Source organism: Cryptomeria japonica, chromosome 5, assembly GCF_030272615.1.
Source record: "Cryptomeria japonica chromosome 5, Sugi_1.0, whole genome shotgun sequence".
NCBI classification, from domain to species: domain Eukaryota; kingdom Viridiplantae; phylum Streptophyta; class Pinopsida; order Cupressales; family Cupressaceae; genus Cryptomeria; species Cryptomeria japonica.
The window spans coordinates 217900817-217915108 of record NC_081409.1 but is presented as its reverse complement, the minus strand read 5'-3'; the positions used below and the strand labels follow the sequence as shown (position 1 = coordinate 217915108).

General features: G+C 37.5%; 1 protein-coding gene across 1 annotated transcript in view; it reads right to left on the bottom strand.

The window, feature by feature from the left end:
- The window catches only part of LOC131064401 (alpha-mannosidase), a 178293-nt gene that overhangs the window by 88139 nt on the left and 75862 nt on the right, over positions 1-14292 (bottom strand). Inside the window, exons 18-20 of the mRNA XM_057998534.2 lie at positions 1976-2044; positions 1763-1822; positions 1566-1637 (exon numbers count right to left, since the gene is read on the bottom strand). Coding sequence (XP_057854517.2) covers positions 1566-1637; positions 1763-1822; positions 1976-2044 — 201 coding nt within the window. The remainder of the gene's footprint in view (positions 1-1565; positions 1638-1762; positions 1823-1975; positions 2045-14292) is intronic.

Below are 14292 nucleotides of genomic sequence, written 5' to 3'. Positions count from 1 at the left end.
TTCTCTATATCCTGTGATAGAGGAAAAGATGCATGCAAGATGGAACAAAATTAACACAACTCTTCATTGTGTTGCTTATGCCCTTAATCCTAAATGGTATGATATAAAAGTGACCAAAAAGAGGGTTCCGCATCAGGATAGAGAGGTAATGAAGGGATTTTGGGCATTAGTTAAAAAGATTTATGGCCAAGGTGAGGATGTTTCAATTTTGAGGACTCGATGGAATAAGTTTTCACGTGGGTGAGGTGATTTTGGTTCTGTGGAAGTTATATATGATATGAAAGTAAAGAAAGACCCTATAGAGTGGTGGTGGAACCATGGAAGTGAAGCCCCTGAATTGCAATAATTTGCAATATGATTGCTCTCACAAGCTGCCAATTCTTCATCTTGTGAAGGAAATTGAAGTACTTATGGGTTCATTCATTCACTAGAGAGGAACCGATTAGGGTCAAAGAAAGCAAAAAACCTAGTGTACATTCATAACTCACTTCATCTTCTCTCTCGTGTAGATCTTGGATACAATGAGGGTCCTTCAACAAAATGGGATCAAATTTCACTTGATGGAGAAATTGCAGCCATTGTGGATGAATTGGTTGAAGCAGATGAACTAACTGATTTACTCCCTGTTATTCTACCATCAGAGGAACCTAAATTTGAGAGTGATGACTTTCTAAAGAGCCTCACAGCTAAGGAGCTTGATATGGGTGATCATGGCATAGAAGAGTAGATGATAGATATAAGATTTCTGATTTTTGTTTCCAGTTTTTTTGTTTGCGTATCAACTTGCTGCTTATCAAGCTATTTTCATTATGTAATCAGTTTTAAACTTTGACACAATGATTGTATAACATTTTGATTTGAGTTATTTCACATTTGTGTACTTAAACTTCAAAGTTAATGTTAATTCTTGTTTTCAAAGTTCAATGTCATTATATTTTCAGATTTTCTATAAATTATTAAATTATATTTTAAAAAAATTGGCGTCTTCAAGTACCCCCAGTCTCCTATTTTGAAAAAATAGCTGGCACCAACAAGTACCGTTGTTTCCTATTTTGAAAAAATAGCCATACCAGTACTAGTCTCAGACGTCTCCAAGTACCCCCGTACCCATGCAACCTTCGTATTTAACAATAAAATAGGTAGGTCACATATCATCACCTATTATTATCATGAGGAGCTGACTAAAACCAAGCACAGGTCCAATTATGATAGCAGCAAGATAACAAAGACTTTATTATCAACTATTAGAAAGAACTTGTTGGAAACAAAACAGGTAACTCATTCAAAAGTGGCAAGATCTACTAACAAACAGTTCCCATAAGAAACCACAGAATAAAGTTGTAAAATATAGCTTAAGTTTACATAGCATCCTTATAGACATTTACTTTGTCAATATTAGATACATACTCTAATGAGAGGACTAAAACCCACTTATTTTTTACTCTCATTGTATTTCTTCTCAGCTTCCTTGGATAAACAATATACAAGAAAACATGTGTGATTGATGTAAGCATAATGAAATGTAATTCAACTTAACTAAATAGTTTTCTTTGAAGAATGCAGACCTGATAGATCCATGAATTGAATTTCTGGTGGATCTCATGAACCAAAGGTCCTGTCATGATAGTTAATGGGACCTGTAGCATTATCTTTGTCTTTAGCAAAGAAATTGTTGTTTAACAATATATGCAAGAGACCTAGCTAGTTTTATGAAGAATAATATTGTTCTTATAGTATCATAAACAAAAGGATATTGCATTACCGGTTCTAAAATGGCTGTTGGTGGTGCACCATTTGGACGAAAGATATATGCTCCGGAAGCCTTCACCAGCAGTTATAAATTCAATACTCACAACTTTTGTACAGAGAGAAATAGTCATAAAAGATTTCTATATACGTGCATAAAATAACAAAATGCATGATCTTTAGATTTTATTTTTTAAAACTGGGATACAAAAATGATATAATCACAAACCTGGGAATCACTAGCATCCCCATTAGAAGAACCATACCAAAGATAGGACTGTTGGACTGGGACGTTTACCTACCACAAAATAAATAAATTACTATATGTCATGTTTCAAAATGCAAATTATGATGGAATAAAATAAGTTTTTTCTTTTAATCGTAACCAAAAATATTTTGTGACATAACATTTGGTTAGAATGTTTCACTCTTCTTTTAAAGGTTTATGATAATCAATTTTCATTGTATAATGACACTCAAAATTGTAACACTGGCCACTGACTAAAAATTAAACTAAATTCTGATTCTATGATTCATACTTCAACTAACAAGAAACTGAGATCTAAGCTACTTTGCATTTCCACCTTGCCTACCTCAAAATTAGAAATTCAAAGAGGTAAACCTACTACTAATCCATTTACTTTGCATGGGCAGATATGATATTGCTACTAATGTACGTTATCATTTCAATTTACCCCTTAAATAAAATACAAAATAAAACAGCATCTAAGGATAAACCTCTCTTCAATTTATAAGGGGAAGCTTCCTATAACAAAAAATTGAACAAAAATACTAGAACCTAAAAAAATGACTTCTGGTTTTTTAAAATTTATACAATTTAACTCTTCAAGTATTTGAATGTAAAATTACAAGCATATAAAAAAAATTACCATCCTTTTGTTCTTGGGTACAAGCACAAGGCAATTCAGATCTTCAACTCATAACAAGATATTTTTATGTGTTTTTACTTAAAACAAACAAGCTGTAGCAGCTAATAAATGCTTACTCTTTCTAACAAAAAGATGAGATACGGCGGGTTAGAAGCCAAATTCTAATCAACTAGGATTGGGAAATATTGGAGGGCTCTACAACTTCTAGCATTGGTAATAGAGGGTTGTACTTGGAGGCCGGCCACTCATGAGAAGTTTGCCTCATGCAGGCCCAAGGTCAGCTGGCCTGAAAGCATTGAATGCTTGGCGTGGGCTTATAGTTATGGGCTCGACTTCTCCAGAAAATGGCATTCTTTCTGGTGCTGGTGTGGGCAAGGCTAGATTAAAAACCTTCAAGCAGGTTGTGGGGAAAATCTCTCTTCTTGAAGGCACCAAATTCCTCAGCAAAGAAGAGAAAGAGGGCAGTGTCAATGATGGTGGAGGAGGAAGAGGTAAGGATCTCTCTGCCAACTCTTTGGTTGTCTTTCCTAATGCTCAAATGGCTGGTGTGATAATTTATGAGAAAAATAGGCCTAGGAACTCAGTAGTATTTTTAGCGGCTTTGGACATTTCCAAATTACCTTATAGGAACTATTTGAATGCTTTGTTACACAATGTTTGGGTGAAGAAACTAGGGTTTTCTTTCTCTTTCTGCAGAATGATTCAAAAGGGCTTTTTTTTTTTTTTTCTTTAATAACCCTAGTAGTCAGAAAGAAGTGGTTAAAAGGCAATATTGGACTATCCGGTCTGGTTGTTTTAGAGCCCTCTCTTGGGACTTAGATGCAAACACCGACAAAATTTTGGCATTGTCGAACCCTAGGTGGATTACTATTAAGGATATTCCCCCTTACTTGTGGAATGTGATACCTCATGCAATGGAGCCCCTTGGGAGAGTGCTTAGAATTGATGAAACTTCTTTGCTTCCGCATATGAATGCTAGAATGTTGGTGTCTATAAACCCTAGGAAGGATCTTCCTAAAGACCTCAAGATTGAGCTTATTACTGAAACAGTTACTTGTCCTATTGAATTTTTAGGAGGCAAAATGCCTTCTTTCTTTGCAAAAGAGAAGGGCATCTCAGAAAAAATTGTCCCGTTCTTAAGAAGAATGAAAAAGTTGACAACTCTAACAGTAAACCCTTTGTTGGTCTTGCAGAGTCAGACTTGTCTCCCCCGGTGGCTAAGTCAAGTGACCCCCCCTTCCCTCGACTTCACATGCATCCCATGCTGAATCTGCAGTAGAAACCAAGATCGATCCCTTGAAATTCCCCTCGTTGCCTGGACCTACAGACCCTAGCTACCCTTCCCAACTCCAATGATGGTTCCCCTTTGCTTAAGAAACTTGATGCTTTGAGTGTTGAGATTAGGAAAGCGAATATCTCTCAGGGAGAAACTCTGTCACCTCCTACTCCTCCTATTGATGTTGTAGGCCCTCCTAAACATTTGAAGCTAAACGCTCAATAGCTCATTTTGGAGAAATTTAAGAAGTTGAATGAGACTTGAAATAGGGTCCAACAACTAGTAAAACCTAGTATTATTGATAATGATATGTGTCCTCCTAATACTCAGATGTCCCCCTCTAGTGATAAGGTCAATCCCCATAGGAGGGACTTTGCCATACCTTATGACCCCCTATCCAAAAGTGGGAAGGTGGGGGCTGAACTAGGGTCTAAGGATTGCACTACGGAAGAGTCTATCATAAATGACATTTAACTTCCAAGAAAACAAGATGATTTAAATAAGCCTAAGGCTGTTAGTAAGGAATCACCTCAGATTGCACCTTGCACCCCCCCTTTCAGATATGGATTGAAAGACATTGGGGATGAGGAAGTTCCTCGTATGAGCATTAGTCCTTCAATGGAGGAGGAAACTAGTGAGAGTATGAAGGTGGATATGGTAAGTGTAGGATTGAATGAAAATGAAAAAGCAATCAAGTGGGCCATTGTCCCCTTCAAGGGTGGCCCTAATGAAAGCCTTGTTGAGGAGGCTATGAAAGAATATGGAGCTAGAAATGCTTCTAACAAGAAGATGACTAAGAAACATAAGAGAACAAAGATTCTAGAAGACACCTCTCACTTAGGCGTTGATTTTGAATTCAAAAAGAAAAGGGAGAGGCCTAGTGGCTCTAATACTTTACTCAAAGAAAAAAAGGTCCCCCAAGGGTAGTTGCCCAAATGTTATGACAGCTTTAGGTCCCCCAAGGGTAGTTGCCCAAATGTTATGACAGCTTTAGGTCCCCAGTGGTATCTACCCCCTAAAATATCCCTATGGAAATTAATATCGCATCTTGGAATGTAAGGGGGCTAGAGACCCCAGATAGGAAATATGTGGTGAAAAGGTTTCTTAAGCTTCATAAGAACATTGAAGTCCTCCTCCTTCAAGAGCTCAAGGCAGTTGAATTTTGGCTTGACATCAATCTAAAATGCATTTGGAGGGAGGTTGAGTATTTTGCTACCAAACACATCAAGGGTAAAGGTGGTGCTGCTATCCTCCTCAGCAATAAATGGGCCAAGCTTGTTTCTAGATGGGGTTGTTCTCCATGTAATGGAATGGTGTGGGTTATCCTAGAATTCAATGACCTGGAATTTGGGATATGCTCTGTTTATGCCTCTAATGATTACAAGGACAAGATAGAATTATGGAAATGGATTTTTGGCTTGGAAGATATCCCCTAGATCCTAGGTGGAGATTTCAATATGGTGGAGAGTCCTAGAGATAAAATAGGTGGCAGTTAGGTTGAATGGAAAGGAGAGGAGAGGTTCTTTTGGAACAGGATGGTGGGGAAGCTTGGGCTAGTTGACCCTTTAGCAGGCTGTGATAGAGAAGACCAAAGTATTTGGTATACGTGGTGCAATTGTCAGAGAGGTAACAAGAGGATCTACTATAGGCTTGACAGGTTTTACTTCAATAATGACTATTTCAGAATCAATAAGAGCCAAGAGGGATCTATTGTGAAGGTTACCCCCTATACTCTCTCGAACCATCATCCTATTCAAGCTCTGATTTCTCACAGTGATCTTCCCCCTAGAAGATTTTTTCATAAGGAGATTTTTTCTGTCAACATTAGCCTGTTGAATGAGGAGCTAAAATAGGCAGTCTACATTATTAGGCAGTTCAACAGGATTATCAGTAAACATGACAGCCCCATTCAGGAATGGAATCAGAATGTTCAAAGCCGGAAGTCCTTGTTTCAAACAGTAGGAAGAAAAATGGCTAAAGATATCAAAAGAGAGGAGACTTTTGCTCACTGCAACCTACAAAAGGTTGAAGAAATTATTCAAAACCCTAATGATGTGGAGTCTCAGGATGTTATATGCCTAGCTAAGGATTCTCTTCGAAGGATTCAGAATAAGCGGATCTAGGGGGCTAGGACTAGAGCAACAATTAATTGGCTAGAGCATGGTGATAAAGGCTCCAAGTATTTTTTCCAACTACTTAAAGCCAAGGAAGCCAGAGTTGGCATTGACAGTATTTGGGATAATGGAACAACTATTACTGACCAAGCAAGTATCCTAAGAGCATTTGCTCAATTCTATCAAAATCTCTTCTCCTCTGAGGACAATCAGATGAGTAAAGCTAGTGCTAGCGACTACATTAGAGGAATTATTCCAAGGAAAGTTAGTAGGGAGGATGCTAAGTTGTTAGATAGGAAGCTTTCCCTGGAAGAGATTAAGGAGGCCATAATGGCCCTTAGCAATGGAAAAGCCCCAAGGCTAGATGGGCTGCTGGTTGAGTTCTATTAAGAATGCATTGAATGGATTGGGGAGGATCTGTTGCATGCGTATCAAGAGGTCATTAATAGTGGTTCATTAGGAGAAGAAATAAATAAAGGACTAGTAAGTTGATTCCAAAGGAGGGAAACAGATCTCTGATCAAGAATTGGAGGCCCATTACTTTATTGAATGAATCCTATAAGATCCTAGGCAAAGCCCTTGCACAGAGATTGGAAGGTATTCTTCCCAAAGTCATCAACCCCACCCAAACAGGCTTTGTCAAGGTAAGATATATCCTCAAGAGTTTGCTCACATGCTCGGAGTCCATGCATTGGGCAAAAGAATCTAAACAAGACATTGCTCTTCTGTTATTAGACTTTGAAAAAGCTTACGACAAAATAAAATGGAGTTTTGTGGGCATGATGATGGAAAGTTTAGGCTTTCCCGAGCACTTGTGTAAAATGGTGAATGTTTTGATGAGGGATGCGAAGGCTTGTGTTGAGATTAATGGTAGTAAGTCTGAATATTTTGATTTGTCTAGGTCCATCAGGCACGGTTGCCCCTTAGCACTAACTATTTTTTTTATTGCAGCTGATGCTCTATACTACTTGATGAGGGACTTTAAGACATCTCATAAAATTCATGGTATTACTTACCCAATGGAGAGGATCTCCAACATTCAGTTTGCTGATGACATTGTTATCCTTACTAAGTTGGAACAAGACAATATGAATACACTTATGGCTAAACTTGAATTGTTCTGTGAAGCATCAAGGAGCAGAATTTCATTGCCCAAATCAGTTTTGTTAGGTTGGGAGGCACACCCTCCTCCTTGGTGCAGTAAATGGAATAGGCACTTGGTGAGGTATCTAGGGATTCCCTTTGCCATTGAACCAAATTTGAAAGCAATGTGGTAATGGATCAGAGAAAAAATTGATAAGTTGGGGAAATGGAATAGGCACTTCCTCTCATTGGCTAGAAGAGTGCAGATATGTCAAAAGATCCTCTCCTCATATAATATCTATTATACTTCTGCCTGGCTTTTTAATAAGTATTAGTTCTGCCACATCCAGAAAAAGATTAGGGACTTTTTATGGTTTGATCATGGCAAAGGGGGCAAGAAAAAACATGTTGTGAATTAGCAAAGGTGTACTTTAAGTAAGAATTTGGGGGGGCTCGGCCTCAAGGATTTGAGATGGTAGGGCATTTCTTTAGCAGCAAAATGGATTTTTAGATCATTGCAAGGGAATGAGCCTTGGAAAGTTCTGATTAGGCACAATCTCTCAAAGGCCACCCCAAAGAAAAGCTCGGTGTGGAAAGGACTCACTCCATGATATCATTGCAAGGCACTTTAATATTTGACCTTCAGGATCCACTGTATTTAGATCTATCTGGAATGCATGGGAGGTTGTGAGGAGACACATATCTCATAGCGCTATAGTTGGAGTGAATGGGGAGATTTGTGGTGAATGCTCGATTTGATGGGACTTGAACTACAAAGGCAAACTATAATATCCCAGTAATTTTTTTTTGTTTTTTAATAGTAAGAGTTACAAGCAAACACATCAACCCGTTAAGGTTAGAGAAATAATCCAAACTGCTCAAAGGGAACCCTTCCACCTTTTGTTCACCGAGAGCCCAATCTGGGAGGGTGAGAGCATACGGTGTTCCGGGGATCGTTAGCACCATAAAACAAACTGAAATTACAATGCCTGGGCGGCAATCCAGCCCCTTCTGCTTATCCAGCAGGATAGAAACCAAACTCTTGGCGGTAAACCAGCCAAAGGAAAATAACAAGAAACTAAAACTCAATCACTCTACCACATATTTCAACGGGAGGACATTACATTAAGCTATCACTCTACTGCATATTTCAGCAGGAGGACCATTGTATTAAACTTATCACTCAACCACTTATTCAGTGGGAGGACTAAGTACATAAACTGAATTACAAAGCAAGAAGGCGGCAAGCTAGCCTCTTCCACTTATGGAGTGGGGATTACAAATAAGAACAACAAGAATGATTAATCAGTACTACTGAAACAACCTTACAAAAATAGAGATATGATGAGAAGAGTAATGCAGATTATAATACTACGAACAATGAATTTCTGCTACATCCAATCTGCAGGCTGGAATTACAAATCAGCAGCCTATGGAAATGCTAGAATGCTCATAACTCCCTCATTTTTCATCCAAATCAACTCAAACCAGTCCCAAACCCACCATATAATATATGCAATTACAACCAATTAAAGCCACAACCCCAAACAACCCTTATTTAATTTGCACGCATCCCAATGCAATATCAGAAACCCACACCATACCTAGGAATTTCGATTTGATCTAGGAAATTCAAAGCTTAATTAAAATTGCTATAAACTCACAAAATATATCGCCATTGCTGGGAAGGAGGATAGAGCTGATACCCATAACCGTCAGTCGCTCTAGCAGAGAGGTGTGATTGAAAATGTGCTTCAGCCACAGGCAAAACCAGCAAGTCTCCAGAATCACTTCAGCACCAAAAATGTCTATGGCCAACTCTGAGAATGTAAGAGAATACAATGCACAGCTAGGTACTGTATTTCAAGTACGAAACCGAGTAGCACTAGGGAGACGCACTCTGAAGCCTCAAGTTTTGTCGCCAAACCGGTAGCATAACATTACAATTTTTTAAGATCTCCCAAATGAGAGCCGAAGGCTCTTATTTATAACTTTTCAACAACCAAATTCAAATGCAAATTCCTCCAAACTCCACTCCTTCATTTGCATTTCATTTCACCTTCATGTGGACCCAAGTATAGCGCCATTTTTCATAAGTCAAACCTCACGCCAAAAAGGAATGGACCCACGTTAATCACTTGGCAAATAATGGAGATGTAATATAAAATAATATTCCTCTAAAATATTTCGACATCCCTTATTACACATGAGTTTCGCCAAATACTTAGGATAAAATAGGCATTAATCCCAAATTCAATAAATCAGTAGCAAATAATCAGATTAATTAAATATTAAACCTTAGGATAAGGAAATAATATTTAATTGTATCACATATGACTCCCGTACTGATTATTATCAAGACTAGAATGAAACTGAGCTAGGAAGACCACTGAACTACTGCAGAATCAGGGCCTTGTCCACTGCCAAAAATAGAATTATACCACACTGCCACTTACTAAAAATAGTAAGTCAAGAAATAATGCCCCGAAAAGCTTGAACTTCGCGCCCAGAGACAGAGCATGGAGAGCTCAGTAGGACAGTATCACCAAAATAGTCATTCCCTGACTTACTAAAAATAGTAAGTCCGCGTTTCATCAATGCTGGACCCCTCATCCTTCATTCCACCTAGCCTACGGGTCTCAGGAATAGGCTAATGTACCACTGGAAGGTCGTCAATGAGAAGGGGACATTACACAAACCTCTTGCTTTACTACAAGGTTGTTCAACCAAGATTTGGGCTACAAAAGGCTTAAATAGACTCTCTGATATCCTCCAAGATGGCCATTTGCTGAGCTGGAATGACATTATGGACAAGTTCCATATCCCCTCTTCTCACCACAAGACCTATACTATCCTGAGTGATGCCTACTCCCCTCTTGACCTTCCCAAGCCTTGCCAGTGTGATGATACCAGATTTACTTCTTTTAAGTGGCTTGATGGATCCTCATTGCCTAATGTCAAAGCAAAATCTATCTATGTTGTCCTAGCTGATAATAACTCTATCCTCTCCCATGCCAAGTCTTGCTAGGGCCTGAGTTAGGGTGATAAATATTGGCAGAAGGTCTTTGACAACTTGTGAAATAGACCAATTGAGCCTAAGAAGAAATTTTTTTGTTGGTTGCTTTTGCTCTAGAAGCTCCCCATTAGGAAGCCCGATGGTGATATTTCTATCTGTTCTTGTTGTACAATGCCCTAGACTATCAATCACATATTTTTTGACTTCTTTTTAGGTAGGGAAGTTTGGAATATCTTTGGTGTTTACATTGGTTCAAATATTTTGGTCTCTGAGGTGGTTACTAGTAGTGCCCAAAGCCTAAAAAGAGCTGCTAATTTGTTTTGGTCTGTTTTTTCTTTAGAAGTTTTATGGCTTATTGGGAAGTTTAGGAATGATAATCTCTTTAATGGAAGAGATAGATCCCTTACTGAGTCTCTGAGGAGACTCATTGTGCATAACATTGATGTGCAAGTTACAGTGACCATGAAACTAGCCCCGGAGAAAGATTGAAAAGTTCTTGCATGATGGCCATACCAGAATCTTCACATAGGAGATAGCACATGGATTCTCTTGGACCAAGACTACCGATGAGAGATCACCATTCGAGGTGGGACTGGCGAACTTTATGAGAGATTTGCAAGCGCAGAGAAGCAAAAATGGCCAAGGACAAGTGCCAAACATACCATTGGTAGTCCCAGTTGTGCATCATTATATAGATCCTACTTTGGGGCAGAGAGCTGAGATGGAGTGAAGGACCACAAGGGTGGACCACATGGGTGGAGACTGTTGGAGACTCTAGCTCTCCATTTGGGGAGATCATTTTTGGTTAACATGTTCATGATTTTTGCATAGACTTCCTATTTGTATATTTCACGGTCATTGGTATATATGTTTTTTGTATCTTGATAGTGGATAATGATGCAGAACATGATCTAATTGTGGGTTCTCGGGGTTAAGAACGTTGGTAGGGGGTACTTTCTAACTTTATTTTGTCTTATGCTGGCTATGTAATCTTGATGTATTGGATCCATATTATAATTAATAGAAAAAAAAAGAAGAGATAAAAAGGCACAAGGATTGAATTGGTTTAAATAAAGGATTCCTATAAGTTAAAGCATGTCATTTATAGGAAATTGCACAAAACGTTGTAAAAATCATACTCCAATGAAATTAGCAAAACATAGCTTGTTTTTTTTAAGGGGAAATTTTTATCTATCGAAATAAAACACAAAAACATAATAAGATTGAAAAGAAATTTCAGCAACAAGATAGGCATAAAATTCCTATTGAAAATCTAGGTGCAAATGATACTTATTTATAAGGACTTAACAAGATTTTGCATGAAAAATAACAAAAAGCTATCTAGAACTCCTAAGCTAACAATAATTTACTTGCACACAAGACAACTATATAATACAATCATCTCTATACATCTTAAACCCTAAATCAGGAAATCTTCAAATAGATTTTTGATAAGCATAGCTACCAACTAAGAATAAATCTTCTATAATATTATTTAAAAATAGTTGTGTTATTGAATCAACTGGAAATATTAGCATTGCTAGGCAAGAGTGTATTTGAATTGGGTATAGATCTTAATCATGTGGTAATGGGCAAAATTTGGGTTTTATTGTTTAAAATCATGTGGAAATGGTATGATGCATACCTACGCAATTACGGTTGCGCATGGCAATTTCAACTTGATTTCAAATTGATTCCAATTTCAAGTGAATTTTTTCAAGGCATTTCTTTTTTTTTAGGCCGGTAGAGCCCTAAACAACCATTGTAAAAAACTAAACGGCCAACATCATAAGCATCTATGTGTGAAGTCTTGCAAAAAACAGCAATAGAAAATAGGCAAAGGAGAGGAGGTTTTCATGTGTTGATAGCATAGATGCAAGACTCATTGAGTCTTGAAAAAATTGCGAGTTTTTCTGCTCTATGAGTATTTAAGCCAAAAACTCACAGACTTTTTAAGAAAAACTTGCCGTTTTTTTGTGAGTTTTTCACAAAAACTCGTGGAGTCTTTGGCAAAAACTCAACTACATAAGAAAAGAAGCCCAAATGCATAAAAAAATTATCTAATATTTTTTTTTCTTCAAGACAGTCTCATTCTCTTCATCAGAATATATACACAAAATAAAACATTTAAGTATAAGAAAGGAAAAAGACTTTCATGTATATATTTGTTGGTGTAAATAATTATTCATCATGGATATTATTACACTTTACTTAAGTTTACTTAGGTACATGCATTTCATAGTAGTTTGGGTATGAGACATTTGGGTATTTGTGCCACATTGGGATAGTGTGTGTAGGAGAATTTCCACCTTTTATGTTGTGATCTTGTTGTTACACTCCACATTCAGTGGGTGATCCACCTCATGTGGAATATTATATTGTTTCTCCTACCTACCCACACCTATTTCCTACCTACCGTTGTTTCTTATTGAGCCACATGTCATGTTTGTGTGCTCACATATCCATATAGCCTTTCCTATATAAGTAGGCTCATATTCATTGTATAAACAATAATCGATTGATGATCCAGTTGATCAGTATTTTCATCTTGATAGAATACAGTTTATTTCTATCATATATTTTGTCTCTCTTATGTGTGTTTTCCATTGCCTCTTGATCTTGGCAAAATCTCACATGGTATCAGAGCTGGTCCATGTCTCACATGGTATCAAAGCCATTAGAGTGTCATTGGTTTGCCAATTGAGAGAAATTGATGCTATTTGGTATTGTGTATTTTGGAATTTTCTATTGCAGGTTATTATTGAAGCTTGATGGGTCAAATCTGAGGTCACCATTGGATTTAGGAGGTCCAAGAAAATCAGTTTTTCCTTTTGTTTCATCAAAATCGGACTTCGGAGGCCAAATCTAGAGTCATTTGAAGTTTGACGCTGCGGCGGAAATTTTCCAGAAATTATAATATTGCAGGCATTTTTCAAATAGCGATATCTCACTCATCCGGACTCGTTTTTTTGAGCAATTTTTTTTGTTTTGGGGTAGAATTTGGTGATCTGTACAGTGGTGCAAGATTTTTCTGATTTTTGGATATAGGTTTTTCGAAAATCATGAAATCCCGATTTTTACAACTTTGGAGGTTTCGTTTGGGCTCATATGGAGTCCTTTTCAGGTGCCTTTTTTTTGAAAGTGCATATTTTTTCATCTACTTTCATAATCTGCCATCTATTTGCAGTGATTTTAAGTAGAAATTGTACTTTCAGTATTTGGCCATTTTTGGCATATTTGGTACTTGCATTTTCTTGGATCTCAGTTTAGATCACTAGCAATATTTGTTGAAGTCTCTTAGATCTCATTTTGAGAAGTTGTAAATTGAAATTAGAAGTCCACTTTGCCTTGTTTTGCAAGTGGCCCATTGTATACGCACTAAGTATAAAGTGCCAAAATCACCATTTTGGGGAGTTTCTTGATTGAGTATTTTGGGGGGGTGTCTTGTGTGATTGTGCCTCTCTCTATCTTGTGTTTTTTCATTTTGGTGCTATGGGTTCTCCTAAATTTCCACTTTTAAGTCCTCATAATTATGCATCATGGAAAATCAAGGCATGGAGTAAACTAATGGAAAAAGGACTCATTCATTATGTAAATGAAACTATTACAGCACCACTTGATCCTAAGGCTGATCTTAATGCTCAAATTGAATGGCTTACTAAGAATGCTATGGCACTTGGAACTCTTAGAAAGTATGTATCAGATGACCTCATTTTTCACATTGATAAGTGTACAACAATTAAAGAGGCTTGAGATATTTTTAAGAAATTGTATGGTCAAGTTGATGAGATTAAGGGCTACAAGCTTGATAGTGAACTCACAACTTTGGATCCCAAGGATTTTGATACAATCCAAGATTATGTCACAAAATCAACTGAGCTAAGAGCAAAGCTAAAGGATTGTGGAATTGACAAAAAAGATGCTCAATTGGTTTATAACTTGTTGGACAAGCTTCCTTCAGAGTATGCAGCCTTTGTATCTAGCTTTTACACCCATAGGTTAGCTCAAGGTACCTCATACACTTCTCCCTCATTTGATTCATTCACGGAGATGTTGATACTTGAGCAATCTAAGTTGACCACGATGGGAATTCTCAAATCTTCAAAATCACAAGCTTTGGTGGCTAACAAAGGGAATCAAAGTAATCAAGGAAAAGGAAAGAATCTA